This window comes from Euleptes europaea, chromosome 7 (assembly GCF_029931775.1).
Source record: "Euleptes europaea isolate rEulEur1 chromosome 7, rEulEur1.hap1, whole genome shotgun sequence".
Classification (NCBI taxonomy): Eukaryota; Metazoa; Chordata; class Lepidosauria; order Squamata; family Sphaerodactylidae; genus Euleptes; species Euleptes europaea.
The window spans coordinates 295,783-323,147 of NC_079318.1; the positions used below are offsets into that span (position 1 = coordinate 295,783).

At 41.9% G+C, this 27,365-nt stretch overlaps 1 protein-coding gene across 1 annotated transcript in view; it reads left to right on the plus strand.

Annotated features, from left to right (window-relative positions):
- MYB (MYB proto-oncogene, transcription factor) overlaps positions 1-27,074 on the plus strand; it is a 54,297-nt gene extending 27,223 nt beyond the window's left edge. Inside the window, exons 9-18 of the mRNA XM_056852490.1 lie at positions 1,582-1,816; positions 2,646-2,726; positions 3,271-3,375; positions 5,167-5,424; positions 8,080-8,222; positions 9,223-9,331; positions 9,428-9,553; positions 12,526-12,636; positions 14,288-14,395; positions 26,896-27,074. Coding sequence (XP_056708468.1) covers positions 1,582-1,816; positions 2,646-2,726; positions 3,271-3,375; positions 5,167-5,424; positions 8,080-8,222; positions 9,223-9,331; positions 9,428-9,553; positions 12,526-12,636; positions 14,288-14,395; positions 26,896-27,012 — 1,393 coding nt within the window. The 3' untranslated portion in view covers positions 27,013-27,074. The remainder of the gene's footprint in view (positions 1-1,581; positions 1,817-2,645; positions 2,727-3,270; positions 3,376-5,166; positions 5,425-8,079; positions 8,223-9,222; positions 9,332-9,427; positions 9,554-12,525; positions 12,637-14,287; positions 14,396-26,895) is intronic.
- Positions 27,075-27,365: the final 291 nt, after the last annotated feature.

Here is a 27,365-nt window from a genome sequence, read left to right on the forward strand (position 1 = left end):
TCATTGGCAAGTGTGGGTCAGAACCTCGCTCTCTCTGACCGTTGTCTGAAATGCTAACCACTACACTACACAGGCTGTCCAGAGACACAGCTTTATATGTTACAAAAAAGGAAGGAACATTGTATTTTATTGTAATATGCGTTCATGGAAAATGGGACTAACTGAACTCCTCTAAATCCATGATTTCCACACATCCCACGTTCCAGAAGAAAAGCATGAAGCATCCCTGTAATAAATAGAATTCTTTATGAACGATGATAACATGATTGTAAAACCATCTAAATTAATGCTGCAATAATATAGAATTCTAATCTAATACAACAATAGTCTTTTATAATCTAAGCCCCTTGAAAGGCCACATAGCAAGTGAAAAAATCCAGGTTGTCCTTTAAATGGCCGTATTTCTTTTCTTCCGCTGGACATGACCACCAACATCCTGCCAACTTACACTATTCTAGTAAGTCTGTCCACATACATCAGAAGGGAATTGATTCATTGTGAATAGACATGAAGATAGCCCAATTGTCAAAAGTTGATGCCAGCAGCCTGAGAATGAGTTGCAATCATCTTGGGGTAACCGTGCACAGATCCTGAATCCCAGGAGAGCTATGTTATTTATTAATCTGATTACATGACAGGTTTCAGTTCTGGGTTGCTTGGTTGCTGCTAAGAAAGTTGCTTGGAGAAGGGTGACTGTGCATTGTCTCTGCACTGTAGTGGGATTGGACAGGGGCTGCAGCTCAGTGGAAGAGCCTCTGCTTTGCATTCAGAAGGTCCCAAGTTCAATCCCCATCTTCTCCATCTTCTTCTGGTTAATGGACCAGGCAGTGGGTGATGAGAAAAACCTCTGCTTGAGACCCCGGAGAGCTGCTGCCAGTCTGAGTAGACAACATTGGCCTTGATAGACCAATGGTCTGATTCAATATAAGGCAGCTTCATGTGTGTTTGTGAATGCAGGAGAGTTCCATTTGGAATGGCAGCATTTTTGACAAGGTGAAGGCCCTGGTGCACGAGAGAACTAAGAAATTGGAGCACATGCTGTGCCGCTGCATAGGAATATGGGGTGCAGCAGGAGGGATTCATTTCTCCAAGTGGAGATACATTGTGAAAGAAGAAGAATGAGAATTGGCTTCAGCAGTGGAATCAGGAATGCAGGGAAGCCTTTGTATGTCAAAATTTAATTTGTTTATTGCCAATTACTTGCAGGGGACTGCTGATATAGAGCAGATACTTTGATAATGACAAAAATCAGTTTGTTGTGGACTTGTTCAGGCATGTAAAATCAGCAACCTGCATCCTACCATTCCACTGAGCCTTCATCTAGTCTCAGGGGCCTTCCTCCACTTCACTGGTTCTTCCACTAATGGAAGAGCTACTGAGGCTAGAGGAAGGCTTCTTAGGCTGGAGGAACGTGCTACAACCTCAAGTAGGATTCATCTCATGAGGACATGTTGTGATATAGAGACTATTACATGGCATTGAAGACTGCTGGATGATTATGAAACTGCTCTATGTTAACCTACTGCCTTGAACCATCGTTTTTTGTTAACAGTATTTTTATATGAATGGATTCTTGTGCAGAACTGATAATGCCATCAAGAACCACTGGAATTCTACAATGCGTCGAAAGGTTGAACAGGAAGGTTATCTTCAAGAGTCCTCCAAAGCCAGCCAATCTTCAGTAGCTGCCAGTTTTCCGAAGAGTAACCATTTAATGGGCTATACCCCCACGCCGCCTTCTGCGCAGCTGCCAACTGCCACCCAGACCACAGCTACCCGTGACTACTCCTATTATCATATTTCTGAGGCGCAAAATGTAAGCTGGTAGGAACAGTTCATTAGGTTGATTGCACTTTAATTTCCATAGTGGCCAGCTAGATACTTTAGAAACCTCACAACTAAATCTAACAGCACTGCCCTTTCATTTGTCCCCCCTGCCCAGGCCAGGAACTGGTATTCAGAAGCTTACTGGGCTTAACTAGGGAGGTTCGATTTAGAAGCCGGCGATAGACCTATCTTATCCTTATACACCGTGATGAATCCTTTTATGTTCTTTTCAGAGAAATGAAGAGGAGATGCCGGCAAGATCAGGCTCTAGGTTATGCTGTCACCCTTATGGTGCCTAATTGCCCTAGGCAAAGAGATAATGGAGAATGCTTAGTTGCAGGGGATGCCCAAATGCTCCCCTGAACACCTCGCAGTGCAGTTTTTGTTTTTGTCTCAGCAGGGCCAAAAAAGAGGCGTGCTGACTTACCAGTGCCACCCTGATAAAGGTTTCAGCTATGCAAGGAGCCACAAGCACTTTCTTTTTTGTGGTATTTTTGTTCCCTTGCGGAACTATAAACCATGCCGTGGGTCTGCTTCCTTCCTTTCTTAGTCTTCAGTGCACCACAAACCAACACTCATGTTTTGATATAGGTGGTCAGATTTTTTTATGGACAAATATACTATAAATTCAAGACCCCTCCCCATCTTAAAGGACATTACTTCAGTTGTTCCATTCAGGACAATATTCTAATTTGTTTGAAAAAACAGAGTGATTGGTGTACAAACCACAGACTGTGCTTACTGTTTAAACCAACCATGCCATTGGAAACTATGTAAACCGCATAAGTAATTTGGGCTTTCTTTGCTTTTTGGTCTAGGTCTCTGCTCAGATCCCATATCCAGTAGCACTTCATGTAAATATTGTTAATGTTCCCCAGCCAGCTGCTGCAGCTATTCAGGTAGATAATTTTAAAAGATCATTTCAAGTGTCAATTTGGTATACATTTCAAATATTCAAATATCTGACCTTGCAAAAAAAATGATCAGAGGCTTAACTCTTTAACGTGGCAAATGATGAAGCGTGGCTGGGGTGGATATAGTGTTGGCTCCCTGCTAACTATTGTTCTAGTAAATCAGAATTAAGCAGTTTAACTTCTCACTGAGCAACAGCTAAGGATATACTGGGGTTTCCCTTAAATCAGGATGATTTTGTTCAGCTTTAACCATGGTTATTGATTGTGAGAATGAACTGTAGTTAAGGGAGGGAAGGAGGAAAGGGAACACATTCCTGAGGTTCCGGTCTGCAATCCTAGCTTAGTATGGAGCCAGAGTTATGCGTCCACCAGCAGAAAAGTCCTGTGGTGACTACAGTGGAGGAGGACTGCTTTACCTCTCAGCCTAGTTTGGCTGGAATTCCACAAGACAGCCATCCGTCATCGTAGTCATAGTTGCAGCATTCGTCTGGGCCTTTATCTTGTCTTTTCCCTCAACTCTTAATTGCAGAGACACTATAATGATGAAGACCCTGAGAAAGAAAAGCGAATAAAGGAATTAGAGTTGCTACTAATGTCGACTGAGAATGAACTGAAAGGGCAGCGGGCATCACCAGTAAGAATGTCCCCGTGTGCTTGGATGGAGGGGGCAGCAGCTTCACCCCAGTGCTTCTGTTCCTTACATTTTCTCCCCTACTTTTTGCTATTCCTCGGACACTAACGAAGGCTCTATATTTCCATTTGAACAGAAAGAAAGCATAACAGTACCCCGAGTGCATTTGTGCACACGCCTACACACCCTCGAAAATACGCTAGTGCAATAATTTCTGGCATATTTGCTTTTGTATGCTAATTGACTGCAGTGGTGGCCGTTGCATCTGTTTACGTGTTTGGAGGAGTGGCAACCAGTATATCCCCTCCTCTAGCTATTAAACTGATAGGCGAAATCTGTGCTGAGAATACTGTGTAATGAAAATGTAGTGCCTGTTCTTCAGATTTTCTTCTCTGCTATATTCTCCAGCTGTATAGTTCACCCTTGACCTATGATCCTCAAACCCCTGAATTCAGTCAAGTTCAAGGGCGGTCAATCTTTTTAGCAAATTTTCCAAAAGCAAATGAGGCAGTACCTTCTCTGATGGTTACTACAGCTCTTGTCCAGTCCTGCACCCCTTCTCCCCACCCACCCCCAATCTTCAGGTAGTTTTGCCTGTAGTCCACCATGCTGAACAGAATAAGAGAGACATTCAGGCATGCAGGCCTGACTCTGTTGTAGCCTTAGTGACCTTCCTGCTCCTTCCGGGAAGACCACAATTTACTTGTGGCATTTATGCTGCAGATTGGACTCATGTAAAGTTCAGTGGGCTTGGAAAACCAGTATTCTAGCTCAGGTGGTTTGAGAATCACAGCCCAAGTATTGTCAAGATCTTTGCATGCTTGGTAATGTTTGACTGTGAAGAAACATAGATTCTATAACTGCATGTATGAGACCAGTGCTGGCTATTACTGAATCCTGTGTACACATTTATTTAATTATTTGTTTTCAGTGCGTAGGCTGTGGAGAAAATAGCTGATGTAATTTTTCTGCAGTTCCTATATTAATTTATTACAAATGATAGCCAGCAGAGACTTTGTATGAATAATTAATTCAGATTAATTATTAATTCATTTCTAGTTAACTATACAATGACTTGTGCATGACGTGCTAGTTTGGCCCCCTCTAACTTATAGTTTACATTTTGCAATTCCTTCTTTTGCATGGTTACAGTGGAAAGACACTTCTGTTAATTTGCTCTTCTGCTTTCCTAACCACATTGATTTGACAGCCTTTTCATTGCATTGGTGTAAGCTGTAGTGCGAGAGAGGGACAGGAGGGAGGCCAGGTGAGGCGCAAAAGTTAAAAGCAATTGGGTAAAATCAAGATCCATGAAAACCAATGAAAATTTTTGCCAGTCACCTCAAATGTGTTGTAGATTTCACCTCCTTTAAATTTCGCCTTTGGACCTGGATGAGGTTGAATCTGAACAAGAGGAATCTTGGCAGCTCCTTACTTCTCACAGCAAAAAAGAAAATAGTTTCAGGCAATTTTTCAAGTTAGGAGGAGCAACATATGACCATAGTAGTATGCTTATTAGACTGTAGATTCATGCCCAGGATGCAGGGTTGTTGCACAAGATGAGGTAATGCCAAAAGTAGAGCTATAAATTTACGGCCCTTTCAACAAGCTCTTGCTGCATTGATGAAAGGAAACATCTTGACAACTGTTTCATAGGCATTAAGTGCTTAGATGATGCAACCACTTTTATCTTTTCCTTTAACAGCCATCTGACACCTTGTGCAATTTCATTGCTAAGTTCCTTCTGCCTTTTTCTCTCCCTCCCTCCTCTTGCCCGTTCCCCCCCCCCTTTAGACGCAGAACCACACATCAGATTACCCAGGGTGGCAAAGCACCACAGTTGTGGACAATACCAGAAGTAGTGGTAACAGTGTACCCATTTCCTCTTTGGGGGAGCGTCATCATTGCACTCCATCTCCACCTGTGGACGATGGCTGCTTGCCTGAAGAAAGTGCCTCCCCTGCAAGGTGCATGATCGTTCACCAGAGTAACTTCTTGGATAATGTTAAGAATCTCTTAGAATTTGCAGAAACGCTTCAGCTAATAGATTCCGTAAGTAGAATGGTCATCTCCTAATGTGTGGCTGGTGTAGGACTGGAGATGTATGCTATTTCTACGTCAGTTTCTTGTCCTTTATATGGTCCTTCTGTATAGGCAGGGTGCCGTTGCTGCTTAATGACTGTGCTGTTGTTTTTACTGCAGTTACAAAACATTTCTAGCCCAATTTTGTGCTTGATTACTTGGAAGTAAGTTCTGTTGAAATAAATGGCGATTCAGAGAAAACATGGGAAGGGATGGGGCTGTTCGTTGAGGCGGTTTGGGGGCTTTAATACATCAAGCACAAATAGAGTTCTCTTGTGAAATTTTGCTCATGCTCTCAAATTCAAAGGCAAGTAATGTCAAGTAATTCTTATTCTGTCTTTTTGTTAGCCGCTTATTTGTGATTTTAATGTATTTTTCTGCCCACTGTTAGCCATCCAGCATCCCCAGAGAATGGCAAGATACAAATATTTTAATAAATTATTTAGGGAGCTGCAACACATAACAGTCTAATTTGAAAATTAGTTCTAAGTGTTTTTAAATGTGAAACCAAATTGTGAGATTTTTTTTTAAATGGCATCAAATGTATTTTTAGTACCCTTCCTTGTGGCTTGGTAAACCTTGTTTAACTATCCAGGCGTCTGCTTCTTTGTGGAACATTCACTTCTGGAAAACTTCAAAAGGCCTCTGAATATTTGAAGATTCTAAGATCCTCATGTAGGAACTTAACATTAATGTAGGGTTTCTTAAGCATACAGTTTGAAGCCAAAGGCTTACTATAAACAAATTCACTATAAACACAGATATATTCCTTTTCACAATCATACCTTCTTAAAAGGAATGAAAGCAGATGGGTCACAAAGCACATCTTTGTAACAAGTGGGGTGGGGGGAGCTCTTCCTCATATATATGTATGAAGAAAAAAGAGTTGCGCCTTTAAAGAACCCACCATCACTTTAGATTCACTGCATTTCATGTTCACATAACTGAATCACATGTAGAACAACTGTTTTTTTCCTTCTCTTTTGATTTCTCTTTTATTAAAGATGTTACATTGCTGTGTTTAAAAAAAAAACAAGGGAGCTTTGTATACTGTCTCATAGATTTGTGCCTCCTGCCCATTGTTTTCAGGATCCTTCATCATGGGGTGATCTCAGCAGTTTAGAATGCTCTGAAGAAACAGACACTTCACCTGGCCGAGTTTCCCCACAGCTTCAGCAATCAGAGGCCCGCGCATATAGGCCTGAAGGACAGCCTCTCTCAAACTGGAGCAAAACCATGTTGAGTCAGGAGGGCCTTGGCCTGCAAAAGTCCTTGACCGCCTCACAACGGGGCACAGCTCCGCTGGTCATTCTGCACACCAAGAGGCGGCAGCCCAGCCACTTAGCCAGTGGCCATAATAAGTCCTTCCTGTTTGCTGAGGTCACCAGCTCAACACCTAAGCGTTCCCCTGTCAAAAGCCTGCCATTCTCTCCCTCGCAGGTAGAACAAGATTTCTGCACAGATGTTACTAATTCTCAAAAGTCAGCAAGGTGTTAATGACATAGACAAACTAATCTTTAAACAAATGACTAATTACTTTTGCACTCATTGATTGTGCTCCAGTTTTGAATCTACTCATTGCTCTCCTTCACTGCTGCGTCTAGGTTACCATCTTCTGGCAAGTTATTTCTGTGCGTTTAATCCTTGGTGGTACTGAAGGGGCTACTTATTCATTTGCTTACCTTCTGCTTTTAATTCCTCCAGCTACCAGAATGTACCATTATCTCAGTTTCCTTTAACTCTTTTTATATCCTATCCCTTTCACAGTATGGTTCATTAACTCCCCACAAAATTTAGACTAAACAGATGATAAATATTATCCAAGTTGCCCTGTAAATTGACAGGGAAAAACAAACACTTTATTATTGTTTATTAAATTATTAAGCCTGATATATGGATAGTAAGAGAGGTGTGGTGTGTTCTACAAACCAGTTAACCTATCTCACCAAAGGTCAGTGGTGGGAGCAAGTGGTTTGTGGATTTCTATTCTACACACACGCACACCCAGATTGGAACAGTGTATTTACATTAGTGAGTTCATCACTCCAGCCACTGAAGTATTATTTCCTAAATTCTGCAGCAGCAGCCTTCATAATAAACTAAACTTCAGCATTCTTAAAAAATGGGATCTTTTTAGGACCTGTACTGTGAAAGTGAAGCAGTCTTGTTTCCATAGGGAAAGGAGTGTTCATATTCTTTTTTTTTAAAGTATCTAATTGTCTTTTATCCATGTTATAGAATTCATAGGCAAATTCCAAGGTCCCCCCCCCCGGTATTATCAGACCATCCTTTTATATGTAAATTCCCATTGATGTTCAAGGGAATAAAATAAATATTTATTTCTACAAATAATCTTGGAACAAAACCTAAGAAATATATTTTCATAGGCCAAGCCATAGAAATACAAACCTTTGCGTTGGAAGTATTGCTTATGGTGTAATCCTCTTACCATGTAATCTGACACTAGGAATGATGTATCCTCTGTTACACCATGAATCAGCAGAGTAGAAGCACTCCTGTGCATTTGTTTTGCAATTATTTTTCTCCACTCTTCTGGTTTTGCTGAACAAGATAGTTTTGAGAAGCCGAATCTGTATCTTACATTGTTGGTTTTTATCTTTGCAGTTCTTGAACACCTCATCCAGCCCAGAAAGTCTAGATTTGGCCAATCCTACTCTAACTTCCACTCCTTTTTGTACTCATAAAGTCACGGTTACAACACCGCTTTACAGAGATCAAGCATTTAAGGCACAGAAGGAAAATAACATGTAAGTTTTTGTTACATTTTTAAATGCTCACGCTCGCCATATTACAGCAATGAATGGGCTTGGATTCTGCCTATATTTCCACAGGTGCTAGGAGTGGGGGGATAGACTTCCCCATAAACTCCAGTGGAAGAGCAACTATACACATTCCTTTCTGTGTGCGCTTGGAACTACTCCTTTCATTTAAATGAATAAGGAGGCCAATCTGTGCAAAGCAACTTTGTGAATGCATCATCTGTCTGTTCAGTGTGTTTTATCCCATCTTTCCACCAAGGAGCTCAGGGTGGGGTGCATGATTTCCCCTTCCCCATTTTGTCCTTCCAACAACAGCTTATTCGTGGCAGAGCTGGGATTTGCGCCTTTGCTCCTGGTCCAGCCCTCTACCGCTACATCACTCTGGCTCTTGGCTTTTCTTCTGGCAAGGCTTTAGGACCTCTGTTTAGAGCTGTTATCTTAATTATTTATTTGTACAGACCATGATTTCACAGCTATGCACATTCACTCTACTTCTGCCATTAACACCTGAATCATTGCAACCCATTGCAAACAGTTTACATAATCAGATTTCCAAATACTTTGTTCAGCCTTGTGTCACTTTTGCATGGGGACATTACTAAAAAGAATCTGAAAGATTCCCCCTGACGAAGCTGCCCGCAAAATATTAATAATACTTAATATTTATATAACATTTTTTTCGTTCCAAAAGTGCTTCATATACATTATTTCAGTAATCTGCACAGCAGAATTTGCACAGCACTTTACTGTAAGGTATTATCATCACTATATTCAAAACAGGGCTTATTCTGAGAGAAAGTGACTTATGTGAGATTGCCCATTGAGTTTGTGGCTGAGGTGAAATTAGAACTTGGGACTTTCTGGCAGGCAGCTCCTTCTCTTTATTACTACACTAATCTGCATTAGGGTCTCAGTAAAGAGATTTAGACCATTCTCTTTAATTTCCCCCTTTTCTCCCCTTATGTTCACATTGTCGTCTCGGTTTCAGAACACCAGCTGTCAAAAGATCAATATTGGAGAGTTCTCCCAGAACACCCACTCCATTTAAAAATGCACTTGCAGCTCAAGAATTCAAATATGGACCCTTAAAGATGCTGGTAAGTTTTTTTTTTAAGCCAGTTATACGAATGGGAATTCCCCCCCTTTAAAATGCTGTATGTTGTTTTACTGTGTGCTTTGTTTCTTCCATTTAGCCTCAAACTCCAAGTCATCTTGTGGATGATCTGCAGGATGTTATCAAACAAGAGTCTGATGAATCTGGCATCGTCTCAGGCCTACATGAAAATGGATCCCCTTTGCTGAAGAAAATCAAGCAGGAGGCAAGCCTCTCAATTTTTACTGAAGCCCATGTTAAACTTGGCTCTGTTTGCTACAAAAGGTCTGCAGTTTACTTGCTGCTACAAAAAATAATAATAAAACAAACCAATCTGGGAAAGTCAATTAAGAAAAAGAACTTTCTATATTCATTAGGACCAGTGACTATTTGTCAAGGTAGCCAGAAAATCAATGGACATATTCAAAACGTTTGAAACTTTAAGAGTGTTGGGAGCAAACAGAAGTGAGCGGAACAGCCATTGACTTCTCTGAACTGTTGCAGAAACCACCCGTGCATGGGGATTATGAGAAACAGGAAAGTAAGCTAAGTGGACCATTGGTCTGAGACAGGTCTAGTTTTCCTGTTTTCCTTTTGTTTTTGTGGTAAACAGTACTATTAGTATTGTCGAAGGCTTTCACAGTCAGAGTTCATTGGTTCTTGTAGGTTATCCGGTCTTGGTATTTTCTTTCCTGACGTTTCGCCAGCAGCTGTGGCAGGCAGCTTCAGAGGAGTAACACTGAAGGACAGTGTCTCTCAGTGTCAAGTGTGTAGGAAGAGTAATATATAGTCAGAAGGGGGTTGGGTTTGAGCTGAATCATTGTCCAGCAAAAAGTATCCAAGGTAATGTGCTAATCATTGTCCTGTAAGTCTCAAGATAATGTGCTAATGAGGGTGTGGTATGTTAATATGGAACCATTGTATCCTGAAGTGATCTGTTAATGTGTGAAATCCAAGGCTAATCTGCATGGCTATTGTGGACTGCAGTCTTTGTTAGTCTGGAGGTTTTCAGGACAGGAAGCCAAGCCTTATTCATTCTTAAACTCTCTTATTTTCTGTTAAAGTTGTGCTGATGTTTATGGATTTCAATGGCTTCTCTGTGCAATCTGACAAAATAGTTGGTAGAGTTGTCCAATATTTCAGTGTCTTGGAATAAGACCCTGAGTCCTGTTTGGGTCAGTCCATGTTCAGCCACTGCTGATTTCTCAGGTTGGCCAAGTCTGCAGTATCTTTCATGTTCTTTTATCCTTGTTTGTATGCTGCGTTTTGTGGTCCCGGTGTAAACTTGTCCACAACTGCAAGGTATACAATATACTCCTGCAGAGGTGAGGGGTCTCTTTTGTCTTTTGCTGATCGTAGCATCTGTTGCATTTTCTTGTTGGGTTTAAACACTGTTTGTAGGTTATGTTTTTTCAAAAGTTTTTCCATCCTATCAGTGACTCCTTTAATAAATGGCAAGAATACCTTTCCTATGGGAGACTGTTTTTCCTGAGTTTTCTGATTTTTGTTTGGTTTAGTGGTCCTTCTGATTTCATTTCTGGAATAGCCATTTGCTAGCAGTGCGTGATTTAGATTATAAGTTTCTTCCTTGAGAAACTGTGGTTCACAGATCCGTCTTGCACGGTCCATTAATGCTTTCATTATTCCTCTTTTCTGTCGGGGGTGGTGGTTGGTGTTTTTGTCTCCAGATCGCTACTTACACAAAAACTCCAACCACCACCCCCGACAAAAAAGAGGAATAATTAAAACATTAATGGAACGTGCTAGACGGATCTGTGAACCACAGTTTCTCAAGGTAGAAATTAATCATCTAAATCACGCACTGCTAGCAAACGGCTATTCCAGAAATGAAATCAGAAGGACCATTAAACCAAACACTGATAGGATGGAAAAACTTTTGAAAAAACATAACCTACAAACAGTGTTTAAACCCACCAAGATAATACAAGCTACGATCAGCAAAAGACAAAAGAGACCCCCTCACCTCTGCAGGAGTATATCGTATACCTTGCAGTTGTGGACAAGTTTACATCGGGACCACACAATGCAGCATACAAACAAGGATAAAAGAACATGAAAGATACTGCAGACTTGGCCAACCTGAGAAATCAGCAGTGGCTGAACATGGACTGACCCAAACAGGACTCAGGGTCTTATTCCAAGACACTGAAATATTGAACAATTCTACCAACTATTTTGTCAGATTGCACAGAGAAGCCATTGAAATTCATAAACATCAGCACAACTTGAACAGAAAAGAAGAGAGTTTAAGAATGCATAAGTCTTGGCTTCCTGTCCTGAAAACCTCCAGACTAACAAAGACTACAGTCCACAATAGCCATGCGGATTAGCCTTGGATTCCACATGTTAACAGGTCACTTCAGGATACAATGGTTCCACATTAACATACCACACCCTCATTAGCACATTATCTTGATTCTTACAGGACAATGATTTGCACATTACCTTTAATACTTTGCAGGACAATGACTCAGCTCAAACCCAACCCCCTTCTGACTATATATTACTCTTCCTACACACTTGACACTGAGAGACACTGTCCTTCAGTGTTACTCCTCTGAAGATGCCTTCCACAGCTGCTGGCGAAACGTCAAAAAAGATAATACCAAGACCACGGTTACACAGCCCGGATAACCTACAAGAACCAAAATACTATTAGTACCTGATTTGTTTCTGTTGAAGTCAAATGGGATATTGCTTGTTAAAATTAGTTGGTATCAGCCTTTGTAGGATCGTAATAATTTGCATACAGCAAAGATAAAGTTTTTCCCCCACAATGTAAACCAGTTATTGAAAACGACCTTATACTGTGTTGGCTTAGGATGCAGTATTTAAAAGACTTACGCGTAATTGGCAATGTGGTTTTCGCTGGGGTTTCTCAGCCACAAGGAAGTTAATAATGAAGTTTTAACAATCTGATTACCCAAGTTTGTTCCATACAATAATTTTAATTGATGCCTGGTGTAAAAAAGTATTTTTCATCTAGACTTCTGAGACTGAGTGAAATAACCAACATCAAATCCTTGAACTCAATTGTACATCGATTGACTGTTAGAACAAGTACTGTTAGAACAATTTAAAATATAGGCCAAGTTCATTTGGAAATCTATTTGCTGTTAAGTTGACATGAGACAATCAGTTGTGCTACTTAAAATATGGCTCTCTTTCTGCTTCCAGGTGGGGTCTCCAACAGGTAAAGCTGGAAACTTCTTCTGCTCAAACCATTGGGAAGGGGAAGGTCTGAACACACAGCTTTTCACGTATACGTCAGCTGTGAAAGATATGCCGGTATGTATTAGTGTCATGGATCTTGCTTGGAGGTATAGTTGTTGTTTTCATTTGGAAGCCTTATGCATTCTAAATTGGAGTAGAGAAGATAGAGCTTGGGCACCAGATCTGGCTTAGTAAGACATTTCCACCAGACTACAGCTATGGGGTAACTTGCTCATAGCCTGTACATACTTGTAGATGGGGGGGGGGGGGGTGCAATTTTTTTCCAGAATAAAGGCTGTAGCACCCTGGATGGAGCTTCTTGCTTTGTACCATGCTTGACTCCTATTCTGAAGTGCAGGACAGGGGGAAAAAAGGCTTGACCCAGCAAAGTTAGGTACATGGAAATTTCATCGATGACATGTGTGTGTCACTGTTCCACTGAATCAGTGGAATTACAAAGTACTTAACACTGACTTTGTTGAGCCCACTTCCCCCCATCCATCATTTTTTCTTCATATTTTGTACATAAAAGTACCATATTTAAGATGCATTTAAGGTGCTGAAGCAAAACGCTGGCCTTAATTGCATCACTATACAGTTTACGGAATTAATAGGCAATGAGAGGTTTGCTACCTTGATCAAATTCCTTTGTAAAGCATATGGCATGCTTTTTAATATACATGAAAATACAATGTAATGTAGTCTGTTTTAGCTTTCATTTATGTTAGTTTACTGACATTTCACTTTCTTGATCTAAATGCAGTCAATGTGTATATTTGTTTAGTTGTATTGGTTTTTAATGGATTGTATGTTAGTAATGTTACCCAAAGGCTGAGAGTCCTGGGGTAGTGTATGTGGCTTTATGATTATTTTCAGTTCAACGTGCTGCTTAGGTTGAAGCTTATACTTAATATGCTGAATTTTTTCATTGTGATAATCTTAAGGATCTGACATGGTTAACCATCCTACGCATGGTTAATCAGAAGTATGTTTGACTGAGTTCAAAAGATTTACTCCCAAGCAAGTCTATACACATAGTGCTGTGGTAAATATTCCCCAGTGAACATTTTCATTGAAATTACAGGGCTTCAGGGTGCTTGAAACATTCCCTGAAAAACGTCCAAATGTTTACCCTTTTCCAGCACGCTCAAAGGTATTTGCAACCCTGCTCAGCAACTATTCAAATACCATTTTGAACCTTCCCTGCCTTTTCTTGTTCCTGGAACTATGACCTAAGCCAGTCAGAGATTATGCGATGACCACTGTTGAGTCACTGTAGCTTGTATTCAGTCATATTTGGCTATCTAACATATTTGGCTATCAAACAAAGCCAGTTCAGAATCTGGGAAGCATGGCCTCCTTCTCTCTGGTTGGAGGGAGCAGTGAAAATACGATTGCCCCCTTTTTTTCAGCTTCTCCGCACCATGAAAAAATGTGGAAGGAGGGGGAAACTAAAGAGTATTGCAAGGCGGGAGAGATGTTCACAACCCTCCCTTCCCCAACTGTGGCTGAGTGTTGGGCAAAGGATTGAATCTTGAACTTGAACTCAAACTGCTTGCAACTTCATACTTCAACTTTATTTGTAAAATAATTCCGCCAGGCTTTCTGCAAATGGCAGTATTACCTTTTAATGCAGCTGTGCTTTGTACCTTTTTAAATCATTAATTCAATTCATTTGTTAATTAATTCTTCTTTTATAATTGCTACTGTTTGCGTTTATCTTCAGAATCTACTTACCAGTTCTGGTTTAAAGATGCCTCCATCAGAAGAAGAGGAGAATGCCCATAAATTATTTGCATTTCATAGAAATAGATCATCAGGTAGCCCACTTCAGGTAACAAAAAAAAAAACTTTTAAAAATAGTTTACAGTATTGATGTCCTTACACCATGCTTTCAGATACAGCTGAGAGACTGAATTAATTCTGAAACGGAAGGTTTTGCTTTATTGTACAGTGAAAAAAGGCTGCAGTTGTGGTTGACTAAGGACTATATACAAACTGAACACTGTTGGGACTACCATTTTCAAACTGGAAAAATCAAAGAGCATGAAGTTGTAAGGAAAACAGAATAGTTGACTTGCTGACATTTTGGTACAGTAGTTCATAGGTTATGTTCCTTTCCTCTACAAGTTCAAGAGGAGATACTCAGCATCCGGTCAACAGAAACAAAGACAGAGATGATATCACCTCACTATGATTGCTTGCTTCATTTTTACATTGGCGAAGTATGCACTTGTAAATAACTGATTTTCCTTGGTGAATATTTATTATGTGTAATTTATTTCTTGGTGAGTGTCAGCCCAGTTTAATGGGAAAGCCACCTGGAACAGCGCAATGGAAGGAATAGCCAAGCCTAAGCTGTAGGGTGGATCCTACAAACATTGTCCTGGCAGAAGTAGATCTTTCTGCATTTTCCTCTTTGCTCAGTAGCCCCATGTGACCCCTGAAAAGACGTTGCTGTGGGGTGGGGGCCTTGTAGTCAAAAAGCCATGTGGGTCGGGAGGCTAGAGTCATAAAGAGAGTCAGGCACGATCGTCTCCTTCTCCCTCTTCCATCAGTGGAATGTCCATAGCTTCCAACACTGAGCAGCACTTGAGGACGAAAGGCTCATGTCCTTCTTTCTTGAGATTTGATTTATCTGAAGTTATGAATGACTATCTGATGTTCCAAGAAAAGAATGCTGTTACTGCTGTTTGAATGTGGGGTTTGGTAGGCCATAGAACACAGTAGCTTGCCCCTTACCTATGTTGACACAGAAATAAATAGGGAAATAATTGCTTACATGCTAATAATTGCCCTCTGGCCAAGTGCCTAATAAAATCTTTAACAAGTATTTATTATATTTGTGTGCTGCTTTTAAACCAAGATTGGCTCTCAAACCAGTTTACCACAGTTAAAATTCATAGAATCCAAGAGTTGGAAGGGGCCATACAGGCCATCTAGTCCAACCTCCTGCTTAATGCAGGATCAGCCTAGAGCATCCCTGACAAGTACTTGTCCAGCTTCTGCTTAAAGACTGCCAGTGAGGGGATGCTCACCGCCTCCCGAGGTAGCTGATTCCACTGCTGAGCAACTCTTACTGTAAAATGATTTTTCCTAATATCCAGCCAGTACCTTTCCCATTATTGCGAGCCCTATCCTGTGCTGCCCTCCTCTCAGTGACAGCCCTTCAAATACTTAAAGAGAGCAATCATGTCCCCCTCTCAACCTCCTTTTCTCCAGAGTAAACATTCCCGACTCCCTCTGCCTTTCCTCATAGGGCTTGGTCTCCAGGCCCCTGATCATCCTCGTCACTCTCTTCTGCATCCGCTGCTTTCTGTCCACATCCTTTTTGAAGCGAGGCCTCCAGAACTGCACACAGTACTCCTGGTGCGGCCAGACCAACACAGTGTACAGCAGAACAACAACATCTTGCGATTTGGATGTTATGCCTCTGTTGATGCACCCCAAGATCACATTAGCATTTTTTGTTGCTGTATCACGCTGGCTGCTCGTATTTAACTTATGGTCCAGCCGTACCCCAAGATCTTGTTCACACACACTGCTGCCCAGAAGTGTATCCTCCATCCAGTATGCATGTCCCTCATTTCTGTTACCCAGCTGTAGAACTCAGCACATATCCTTGTTGAATTGCATCCTGTTCACATCCACCCACTTTTCCAGTGTATTCAGATCTCGTTGAATTCTATCTCTATCTTCTGGTGTGTTCGCTGCTCCTCCCAACTTGGGGTCATCTGCAAATTTAATTCAGTTCATTTATAAAAAATATTGAAAAGTACCGGGCCCAGAACCGAACCCTGTGGCACCCCACTGGACACCTCCCTCCAATCAGATGAAATGCCATTAACAACTACTCTTTGAGTGCAGATCTGGAACCAGTTCTCTATCCACCTAAATATCCTAGGGTCCAGTCCACAGTCCTCTCGTTTACCCATCAGAACATCATGGGAGCCCTTGTCAAAAGCCTTACTGAAATCCAGGTAAACGTCAACTGCATTCCCTTGATCCAGTAAGCTCATCACTCGATCAAAGAAGGAAACAAGGTTGGTCTGGCAGGACCTGTTGGGGACAAATCCATGCTGACTTCCCTGGTTCACCAAGTTGTCCTTCAGATGCTCAAGTATTGATCTCTTTAATATCTGCTCCAATATCTTCCCTGGGACAGAGGTCAAACTGACTGGCCTGTAGTTTCCTGGGTCATCCTTCCTCCCTTTTTTGAAAATTGGGATAATGTTCACCCTTCTCCAGTCTTGTGGCACATCTCCCATCCTCCAAGAGGTCTGGAAGATGATGGACAAAGGCTCTGCAAGATCTCTACAAATTTTTCGAGCACTCTTGGGTGCATACCATCTGGCCTGGGGGATTTGTACTCATCCAATGCAACCAGGTGCTTCTCAACTACCTCCCTGTTCATGTCAGCCAGCAGCCCGGATGCTGTGGCTTGCCTATTGTCATCTCTAGATGAGCCCGTTCCTCATTTTCAGAGAGAAAACTGAGGCAAAATAAGCATTGAGCCTTTCTGCTTTCTCTCCGTCTTCTGTCAGAGTTTCTTCATTTTCACTCAACAATGGGCCTATGTCCTCTTCTCCCTTGCATTTGCTCTTCACATATCTGAAGAAACTTTTCTTGTTGTAGTGAGCCTCCCTGGCCAGCATCAGCTCCCTGTGAGCTTTGGCCTCTCTGATGGCTGACCCATTGTGCCTAACAACCTGTAGATACTCTTCTTTAGAGGTGCGTCCTTGCCTCCATTTCTTGAACATTTCCTTTTTCTCCCTTAGCTCATCATGGAGTTCTTTGTTCATCCACATTGGCTTCTTCGATCCTGTACCATGTTTCCTTCTTGTTGGAATAGGGAGGGCTTGAGCTTACAAGAGCTTTAGTTTTAGGAGAGACCACCTTTCATTTGTTCCTTTCCCTTCAAGCAGTCCTGCCCATGGAATGATTCTCATCATGCCTCTGAGTTTATTAAAATCTGCCCTACCAAAATCTAGCAGACATGTGTGGCTATGGTCCCCCACAGCAAAAGGAATTCTAGGAGGATGTGGTCACTTCCCCCTAAGGTCCCCACCACCTTCACCTCATCTACCATCTCTTGCCTGTTGGTCAATATTAAGTCGAGTATCGCTGAGCCCCTCATAGCTTCCTCCACCATTTGATGAAGGAAGTTGTCAGCCAGGCAGGTGAGGAACTTGTGTGACTGGAGTCGGTTTGCAGAGTTTGTCTCCCAGCACACATCTGGGAAGTTGAAATCACCCATAACTAACAGCTTTTGTTGTTTGGATACCCTGTCAATCTGCTCCCTTATCCTCACCCAGGCACTTTCCACTGGGCTGTCACCCTCCTCCTCCAGTATTTCTTGACAAGCAATCCCTCTCCTCACATATAGCTCCACTCCGCCACCTCTTCGACCTTTTTGGTTTTTCTTGAACAACTCATATCCATCCACTACTACATTCCAGTCATGGGAATTGTCCCACCAAGTCTCTGTAATGCCTACTAAATCATGTACTTCTGACTGCATTAGAAGCTCAAGCTCTTCTTTCTTATTGCCCAAGCTTTGGGCATTGGTACATAGACACCTTGAAGCCCCGCGCCTTTGGCTCCTTTAGACTCAGCCCTCCCAGGTGGGCCTCTGCTGTTTGATCACCTTCATTTAAATCCCTGTGTTGATTGTCTCATTCCCTTGTGGTATTAGTTTAAAGCCTTCCTGATGAATCTCCAGGTTTCTTCCAAAAACATTCTTCCCCGACCTTGAAAGGTGAATTCCATCGTGTGCTAGTAGGCCACCATCCAGAAAACCCAGCCTGGGATCCCAGAATCCAAATCGCTCCTGCCGGCACCTCCAACGCAACCAGTGGTTCACCTCCATTATCTTTTGTTCCCATCGCATTCCCCTTCCTCTGACAGGAAGGTTCGAAGAGAACACCACCTGTGCCTCCATTTCCTTCAGCTTCGTTTCAGCTTCCTCCCGAGAGAAAGATACACAAAAATTACAGAGCAAAGAATTACAACAGTACTCAAAATTAAGCTAAACTAAACAATCTTGTTCTGAAATTAATTCCAAGAGGCAATAGTGAAGACCAACATATTCAAAAATCATAACTGACTTAGATGGAACTCACATCCAGCCTTCACCTGAACATCAGCAAATAAATCACCTCTGCTTCTACAATGCAGAGCCAAAAAAAATTAGTGTCCGTTTTATTACTGTTGCCTAGGCAAATAAGTACATTAGGACTGATTATTTCTAAAGTAAATGACGTAAAATTGATTTATTACCTTACCTTGAAGTTTGCACTAGTTTTTTTATTTGTTAGCCTAGAGCTGATAAATGGTTGATGAAAGAACTCCCCTGCTCCTCCCCACCACCACCACCACCACCATGTCTAGGTCTACAGAAATCTTGGAGTTATCCTGATCTATACATATTGAAGCTCAGTACAAGGTTGTGCACACACCAAGCCCACCCTGCCCCCTCTCAGATAGGTGACGGGGAACTATCAGCAAAATAAAGCTGTGTCTAGGTAGGTGGGAGGAGGGAAAGAGAGAAAAGCACCTGGGGCTCTTTGACCCTTCTCATCCTGTCCGGTGGTGAGTGGTATTGCCTCTCGGGAGGAGGACAGCTTGTGCAAAATCTCGATTTCTTCTCCACTCCCATCTGTCCCAGATATACAACTTTTGTGGTTACGCTGCATGGGTTGCCATTTCTGGTTCATGGCCAACACTCTTCATGAACAAAGTGTTCTGTTGGAGCTTCCACTGCATTGTTTCTGCTTTAACCCTTTTCCCTAAATGCGTGCTCTGGCAACTCATTGCAGTTACATCCTTAAGGACAACAGCCAAAGTCGTGTTAGCTATGGCATTTCCACATCCCCTGGAGATGTAAATGAACATAAAACTCTCTGAGATATGATTGTATTGACTGTTCCGACATCCACACATTGAAAGATGGGTTTTTTCCCTCACAGCTTTGAGTTCTCAGATGTCTCTGTCTTTAGGACCATGACCATTCCTTTTTCATTGGCAGTGCAAGCCTATGCATTTTTACTCAGAAGTAAGTTTGTGGGGAGTGGCTGTAACTCAGTGGTAGAGCAGCTGCCTGGAATGCAGAAGATCCAAGGTTCAATCCCCAGCAACTCCAGCTAAAAGGATCTGGTGGAAGGTGTTGTGAAAGACCCTCCTCCTGAGACTCTGGGGAGTTACTGCTTGTCTGAATAGACAGTATTGACCTTGATGGACCAGCGGTCTGATTCAGTGCAATACAGCTTCATGTGTTCTCTCTCTAAGTCCCATTTTAGTCAGTGGGGCTTACTCCCAGGTAAGGGATCTTAGGATGGCAGCCTTAGACACCACAGTGAACCTATGGGCAGGAGGTGCTTTACTTACTAAAGCTTCTGTGAAAACACAGTATAAGAACATCAGAGATCCACTGTCTCTACCCCAGTGCTGTATGACAAAGCCTGGATTAGTAAATGTTCTGCAGTTCTCGGTCCCTTAAAAAATTACTGAGGTAAACAGAAAAGCAATCAGTCTCACTAGGGACGACACCCTGAAGCTCTCATAGGAGTTTTGCTTCCAGAAGCATGTATGGCAGCCATTCTGTTTTCAATATCTTGTCTCATTGTAAAACAATCAGGTTAGCGTTCTGCTCATTTGCAGTAATAATAGTAACTTCAGTTGACTGTTTATATTGGCCTAAGACACAATCCAGCTCTGAAGTTAGTGCTTGGCCATTTATGCTTGGTTACTTAGCCCTGCGATCCCCACGGGACTGCTTCGGGGCTTCCTTTGGATTATTCATGATTTTTCCGACCTTCTGAAGTCATTTTGCAGCAGCCGCACACTTGTCCCGTGTTTCCAGGAACCTGTTTTATCACGATTTTAAATTTTGCGTCAATCCCAAAGCCAAGCTAATTGAGGCAATTTCTGTGAACAGTCTTAACTTCGGGTTTCTCTTTCCCCACCCATTCTCGCTTGTCCCTCCCTCATCCAACCCCTCCCAGAGAAGCCATTTTAGTCAATTTCAGCAGCGAACTGTTGTCTCCCCCCCCCCCCGCCACGCCTCATAGGCTTCCTCTCTGGTTAGTTTCAGCAGTGATTGTAATGATATCGGAAATGGAGACGGCTGTTCTCCCCCCTCCCCCCTTCATTTCTGTATAACTATTTTAGCTTTTTAAAGCTAAAATAACACTCTACCCCCCCCCCCAAAATTCAGGGCAAAAAAGGCCCCACTCATACAGTTTTGAGAGTTTGGATCCGAAAACGAAAACTCCGTCTGCAGAGATGCAAACCCAGAGCAAATTACCCCTGCATAAATGGCCACAGTGTGCGAAGCAGCATTTTGAGTAGGTGGAGAGAGCACCTTTGCCCAGCCTTGGCTTTACTGCTCTCCTTCCCCTTAAGGCTTCATTTTTATTTAAAGTGCTTCAACTGGATGTCCCAGTTAAATCCCTGACAGTTTGTTTACCATTTGCTCCTGCCTGGGGCAACAGAAGGCACGTTACAGGATAAGTGAGATAATTGTGCTGCCAGAAGAAGGATGTGTTGGGAGGATTCCTGGCCTAGCAAAATGAACCAGGACTGACATGGCTGAAAATAAACCAGGCCTTGATGATTATGCATGAACTTAATGGAAGCTTATGGAAAGTTCCCCACTTTTTCTTATTCACATTTTAGCTTCAGTGAGTTTATAGCAAGTCTCCTGTGAATGAACAAATCTATTGCTTAAGAAATATTTTCAGCATGATAGTGAAGGATTTTTCACATGCGTGAAATCTCAAGGAATTAAGACTCACTGCTGCTGGCTTGCACTTCAGTCAGTTGTGCAGAACGCTTTAGTGGCACGAGAGGGGATGCACGTAAGAAGAGGAAGACCCTGCATTCTTTCTTGTGAGTATTGCCAAATTACAAGGGTAGGGGGGTGCCTGCCGCAGGCACGGGGCCACCAAGGATGGCCAGTGGAGCTGAACGCTTCCGCAGGGCCCCCCCTCTCCCTGGCTTCTCGTTTTGTGATGATGGTATCTTCCTGTGTGCCTCAGTCCCTCACAAGCAGCTACTGGGGTAAGACTCTGAAGTCACAGTTGGCGGGGGTGGGGGGGAGAGAAATCATTAGTCTTTCCTCCATCCTGTGTTTCAGCCTTCAACAGTGTTGAATTCTGAACTTGGTCCTGCTTGATTCTGCATCCTGTACATTGGTATTTAGTTTTTCTACAGGAAACAATGCTTCCTTTTAACTGAGCATCAGCAACACAGTTGGCTATTTGATGGCATGACTCACAGCTTTTGGAATTCAGAGGACTCTCATGAATGTCCTCAAAACCAGTCTTAAACTTGGTAGAGCACAGTTGTTGTTCCCCAATAGCTGAGAGAAATCCTAAACTATTAACTTTGGCCAGTGTCACTTTCCTAAAGACAGGAATCAACCCAGGAATCGACCACTGAGTTTGTTAGTCAGTATGCATGAGATTTTATATGTGTAATTCTGTTCTAATGATAACCTGTATATGAACAATTGGGAACAATGGAGTTGGTACAGGCACGCTTGGGGGTGAAGACAGGGCTGTGCAATCTCTCCTTCACCATTTGTAGGAAGATAGTAGGGGACGATCATCCAAACTGGGCTTAAGGTAGTTTCAAAGGTACTTGATTTAGGATTATTCTAATAATACAGCAACCTTTGTTTATCCATGGAGAGAAACCCAGAATGTTGTAGTGACAAACAGGGTGGTTACTATCTCTCTGGTTATATCAGGTCACTGCACATTGCAGTGTATTTAGATCTTTACCCACTTCTGTGTATCATAGATAATAAACCCAGGCTACTGTTTATGTGGTACGTCACCCTGAGAAGAAATAGCTGCTAGACAAGAGCTTCTGTGTGCGAACTTTGTGTTTGGTTCAGCTTGCTTGTTGATTTATTTAAAACAGAGGTTCCCAAAGTGGGCAGTACCACCCCCTGGAGGCGGTGGGATTACCTAGGGGGGCACTAAGAGGCAGGGGGGCGCTAGAAGTGGGCCCCTTCAACTGTTCACTGTTCACTAATTTACAATAGATCAAGTTATGGCACCATGCTGGCAAATTTGGTGGAAACTATCAGAATTTTTTTCCAGACTTTGAAGAGCTAGTACCACTGGATCAAGGTCATCAGTTTTGTTGAATAAATTTCAACTAAAAAGTTTTAATTTGATTTTGAATAGATATGCAATTAATTGTTTAAATTTTATTGTTATTATCTTTAGTGAGTCATGCAAACCCCTATTTTGAATAGTACTTTTTATAGGGTAGGGTAGGGGGTGCTGGGGTTGAGTTTGTAGAACCAAGGGAGCGGTGGCCCAAAAGGTTTGGGAACCACTGATTTAAAAGATGGCTTCTTCATTTTTCTTCCAAAAGAACGGACACAAAGTGGGTTACAGAAAATGTATAAAGCCTTACAGTTTAAATCATATAACTGCTTCATGATCTTCATATGTGGCCAGTTGATTCCATTGTTTTAAGATATAAAATTTTAGCTCCAGAACCCTAGATGGTAAGAGATCTATTTGTTTATGCTTCACATCCCAATGGGAATCCAAAAGTGCTATATATCTCTGAGGAAGGAATGGGCCTCAGTAGTAGAGCATCTGCTTTGCATGCAGAAGGTTGCAGGTTCAGTCCACAGCACCTCCCTCTTGATCAGGTTGCAAGTGATGAGAAGGTCCTCAACCTTGACAGCCTGCATAACTGCTGCCTATCAGAGTAGACTCTACTGCTAGACTAATTGACTGACTCAGTAGACAGGCAGCTTTATGTATTCATGTGTGTTCACTTTCCATTTTGTTTCGTTATTAAAATGTAAATGGAATACACAGCATATGCATACCTGGGAATATATGTAAACAAGCCCATAATTTATTTTAATTATCAATTTCAAGAGTGACTAACACTTGGTGTTCTCAGCCCTACATGCAAAGATTAATTTTAGGGTGAAAAGCCATTTTATCTCCTAAACTTTTATCTGGTAACCATCTCACATGACATCTCCTTAATGAGGCCCTGAGGCTTCCTCCCTGTTCTGGCCATTGAAAGAGGGGAAGCAGCTCTCTTCCACTGGTGGCCATTTTAGATGGCCTGCACTAGAGAGCACTTCTAGTAGCGCTTGTGTATCTCCTTGCCTGGTTCTGTATTCCTGGTCAAGGGAGATCTGCCACAAACCCTCCATCACAAACCGTCTGATTTGTACAGTTGATACGTAGCTACCTTCAGCAACAGCGCCTGGTCTTTTTCTCCTTCCTTCCAGAAATCTCAGCTCCTTTGGCAACAACTATTCATCCCTGAGCAGGTCTTGTATAAAGTATTAGAATTTTCACCAAGTATGAGAAATTCCACAAGAGGAGAATCACGGCATGACGTGTCTGAAGTGAAAATTATATCATACCCACCCTCAGCTGTAATTTGAAGAAGTATTACTGAAAGGCCTGTTGACAGTATAATAAACTTGATTGTTAATTTGAAGAAGTAGGGGTCCTCTTGAGCTAAAAGGTAATCAAATAGGTATGCTGTGTCTCTAGTTTAGACACACAGTCCACCAGTTTGGTAGTCAGGCATTTTGTGAGCTGACTTTGGGAAAGAGGTGGAATGCCTAATAACAGATTTACTGGAACTTACCTGTCAGACTAAAAAAGCAGAAAGTTAAAAAGAATGACTGGCCATCATGAATACACTATTACAAAGAAGGCTCACCTGAATTCGGTGTGCTGCAGTAATTGTTTGTTTTCCTTTTTAGAAATTTTAAATGTTTGGGGCAGGGAATTTGGTTACATTTGTACCTTTATGTCCAAATAGCAAAATGAGTTTGACTGCCTGGAGCCCCAGTGTGACATCAGTGCTTACTACTTTTATTGATTGGAGGTGTTATTATGTCTTCTGGTTTTATTGTTTTTGATAGTTTGTAGTGCTGATGTGATTTTTATCTATGCATTGTATAGAGAACTTTATAACACTTGAGGTGGTACCAAAATCAATTAATAAGTTATATAAATTTTAAAAAATCATGCTTGGACTCAAGCAAAGTCTAGGAAAAGGGGGATCCAGAGTTATTGGTCTTGGAACACCCATAATACCTGCCTCCGTGTATGATCTGAAAACTGAACTGGGCCTGTTGTTTAAGCAGGTTGCCTTGGTAATTTTAAGGGAACATAAATTGGTGTGCTACTTATTGCTGTAAAGACATACATAGTCCTTTCCCACCCTCACAAACAGGGCAGATCTCTCCCTCCCTCTTAAAATTTTCATCCTGGGTGTTGTGATGTAACAGAATTGCACTTGAAATTTGGAACACAACAGCCAGTTTTGTTCATTACTGGGTAACAAATTGCTCTGGCAAAGTTAACCATTTCTGATATCAACACAGAACATAAAAATATGCAGGAGACAAAAATATCTGAATTCACAAATTCCATTTATTGCTTAAATGTTTACTATGATAATAGCTTGAGGCATAAAGAGATATTTTGCATGTCTAGGGAACAAGCAAAGGACCTTGATATGTTTATCTGCATGCTGCACCATTCTGAGTAGGGGTTTACAACCTTTGTAAATACTGTGAAAAAGGTTGCTTTAGAGTAAGCTTAAGAAATGTGTTTCTATCAACAGTCTCAAATTTCTTTTCCTTCATTTTGGAGCATTTCCTTCTGAATGGCTTGTGTGCATTCAAATGGCTGAACCTGAGTGAAATAAACATTGAAATGGTGACCAGGAAAGGACTGATTCCAAGCTGCCACATTTATTGTGAATCTTAACAGAAGTTCTTGTAGGTTATCCGGGCTGTGTGACCGTGGTCTTGGTATTTTCTTTCCAGACGTTTCGCCAGCAGCTGTGGCAGGCATCTTCAGAGGAGTAACACTGAAGGACAGTGGCTCTCAGTGTCAGTTGTGTAGGAAGAGTAATATATAGTCAGAAAGGGGTTGGGTTTGAGCTGAATCATTGTCCTGCAAAAAGTATCAAAGGTAATGTGCTAATCATTGTCCTGTAAGTATCAAGATAATGTGCTAATGATGATGTGGTAGGTTAATATGGAACCATTGTATCCTGAAGTGATCTGTTAACATACCACACCCTCATTAGCACATTATCTTGATACTTACAGGACAATGATTAGCACATTACCTTTGATACTTTTTGCAGGACAATGATTCAGCTCAAACCCAACCCCTTTCTGACTATGTATTACTCTTCCTACACACTTGACACTGAGTGTTACTCCTTCAGTGTTACTCCTCTGAAGATGCCGGCCACAGCTGCTGGCGAAACGTCAGGAAAGAAAATACCAAGACCACGGTCACATAGCCCGGATAACCTACAAGAACCAATGAACTCTGACAGTGAAAGCCTTCGACAATATTCTTAACAGAAGTCTTTGACCCTATAAAGAATGCTTAAACTAAGTTTATCTGAATGCTCATTTTCTGGCAATCAAAAGTTTATATAGTATGCTACATTAGCAAGAGGATTTTTATAGGGTGCCCAGTAAAAATAGCTGAATCAGATTGTTGGATAGTGGAGATGTAGTGGTTCATGGTACAGTTAATTTCACTGGGGGAGTTGTCTGATCCTCCCATTGGTAAAAGCTGCAGCCTCACTTCTCAGTGCTGTGCACATGAGCTACTCATACTCTGAACTCACGTAGTCTATAGAACCATAGAGTTAAAAGGGACCACCAGGGTCATCTAGTCCAACCCTCTGCACAGAAGATGGCCAAGATGCCCTCCCTCATTATCTGTCTAAGGCAGGGGTGGGGAACCTTTTTTCTGCCAAGGGCCATTTGAATATTTATAACATTCGCGGACCGCACAACCTGGCCCTGCCCCCTTTAACCCCTCCATTGTTGCCACTTCCGCCCCCAACCCACTTGTAGTGCAGAGGAAATACGTTTCTCCACAGCCCAGGTGGGAAAAGGTTAACATAGTTTCTTGGGTGGTCCTAGCAGCTTCATAGGTAATGACTCTTCTGCAAGGGGGAAAGAAGGTTCCTTTTCTCAGCAAAACAAACCCACATCTGCCTTGAATAGAGGCTATTCCTGGCCGTGGGAGGGGGCGGATCGCCAGTCTTAGATCCTTCTGAGCTAGAGATCTGCCAGGAGCCACAAAGGGCCAGACCAAATGATTTCGCGGGCCTTATACGGCCCCTGGGCCTGACGTTCCCCACCCCTGGTCTAAGGTCATAGAATCAGGTCTATGTAACAGAGATCCCTGAGGGAGAGTGAGGCCAATGAATCCACAAACCCAGGTGTGCAGAAAGGATTGGGTTGTGCCTCATCCTTTAAAACTAAGGGTGTAATTTTTCTTTTTCTTTCTGAAGCATTTTAGCAGTGCGTGGGATTCAGCATCCTGTGGAAAGACAGAGGACCAACTGACCTTCTCCGATCCAGGACGCAAATACATGAATGCATTCTCAACTCGAACTCTGGTCATGTAAATGGTCTTCCAGCCAGCATTATGTTTTCTTTTCAAAACACTTCCAGTTGATTTAGGATTTACCATTCCTATATAGGAAACCTTTTTTGTGAATGGGTGGTGGTGGTACAACATTTGGGAGCAGCACAAAGTGCATATAGTCACAAAAGCATATATCTATTCAAGTTGGATTTCACCAACTTAAAAAAAAAACCCTGTATTAATGAAGCTTGCCTAACTTATTAGGTATTGAGTTTGATGCAGTTAATCACATGAATGCAGATTTTTTTTTAAAAAAAAACATTGTTCAAATGATTTTTTAAAATATTAGAGATCAAATGCACCAGTATTAATTTAGTGAGGAGTTCCTATACC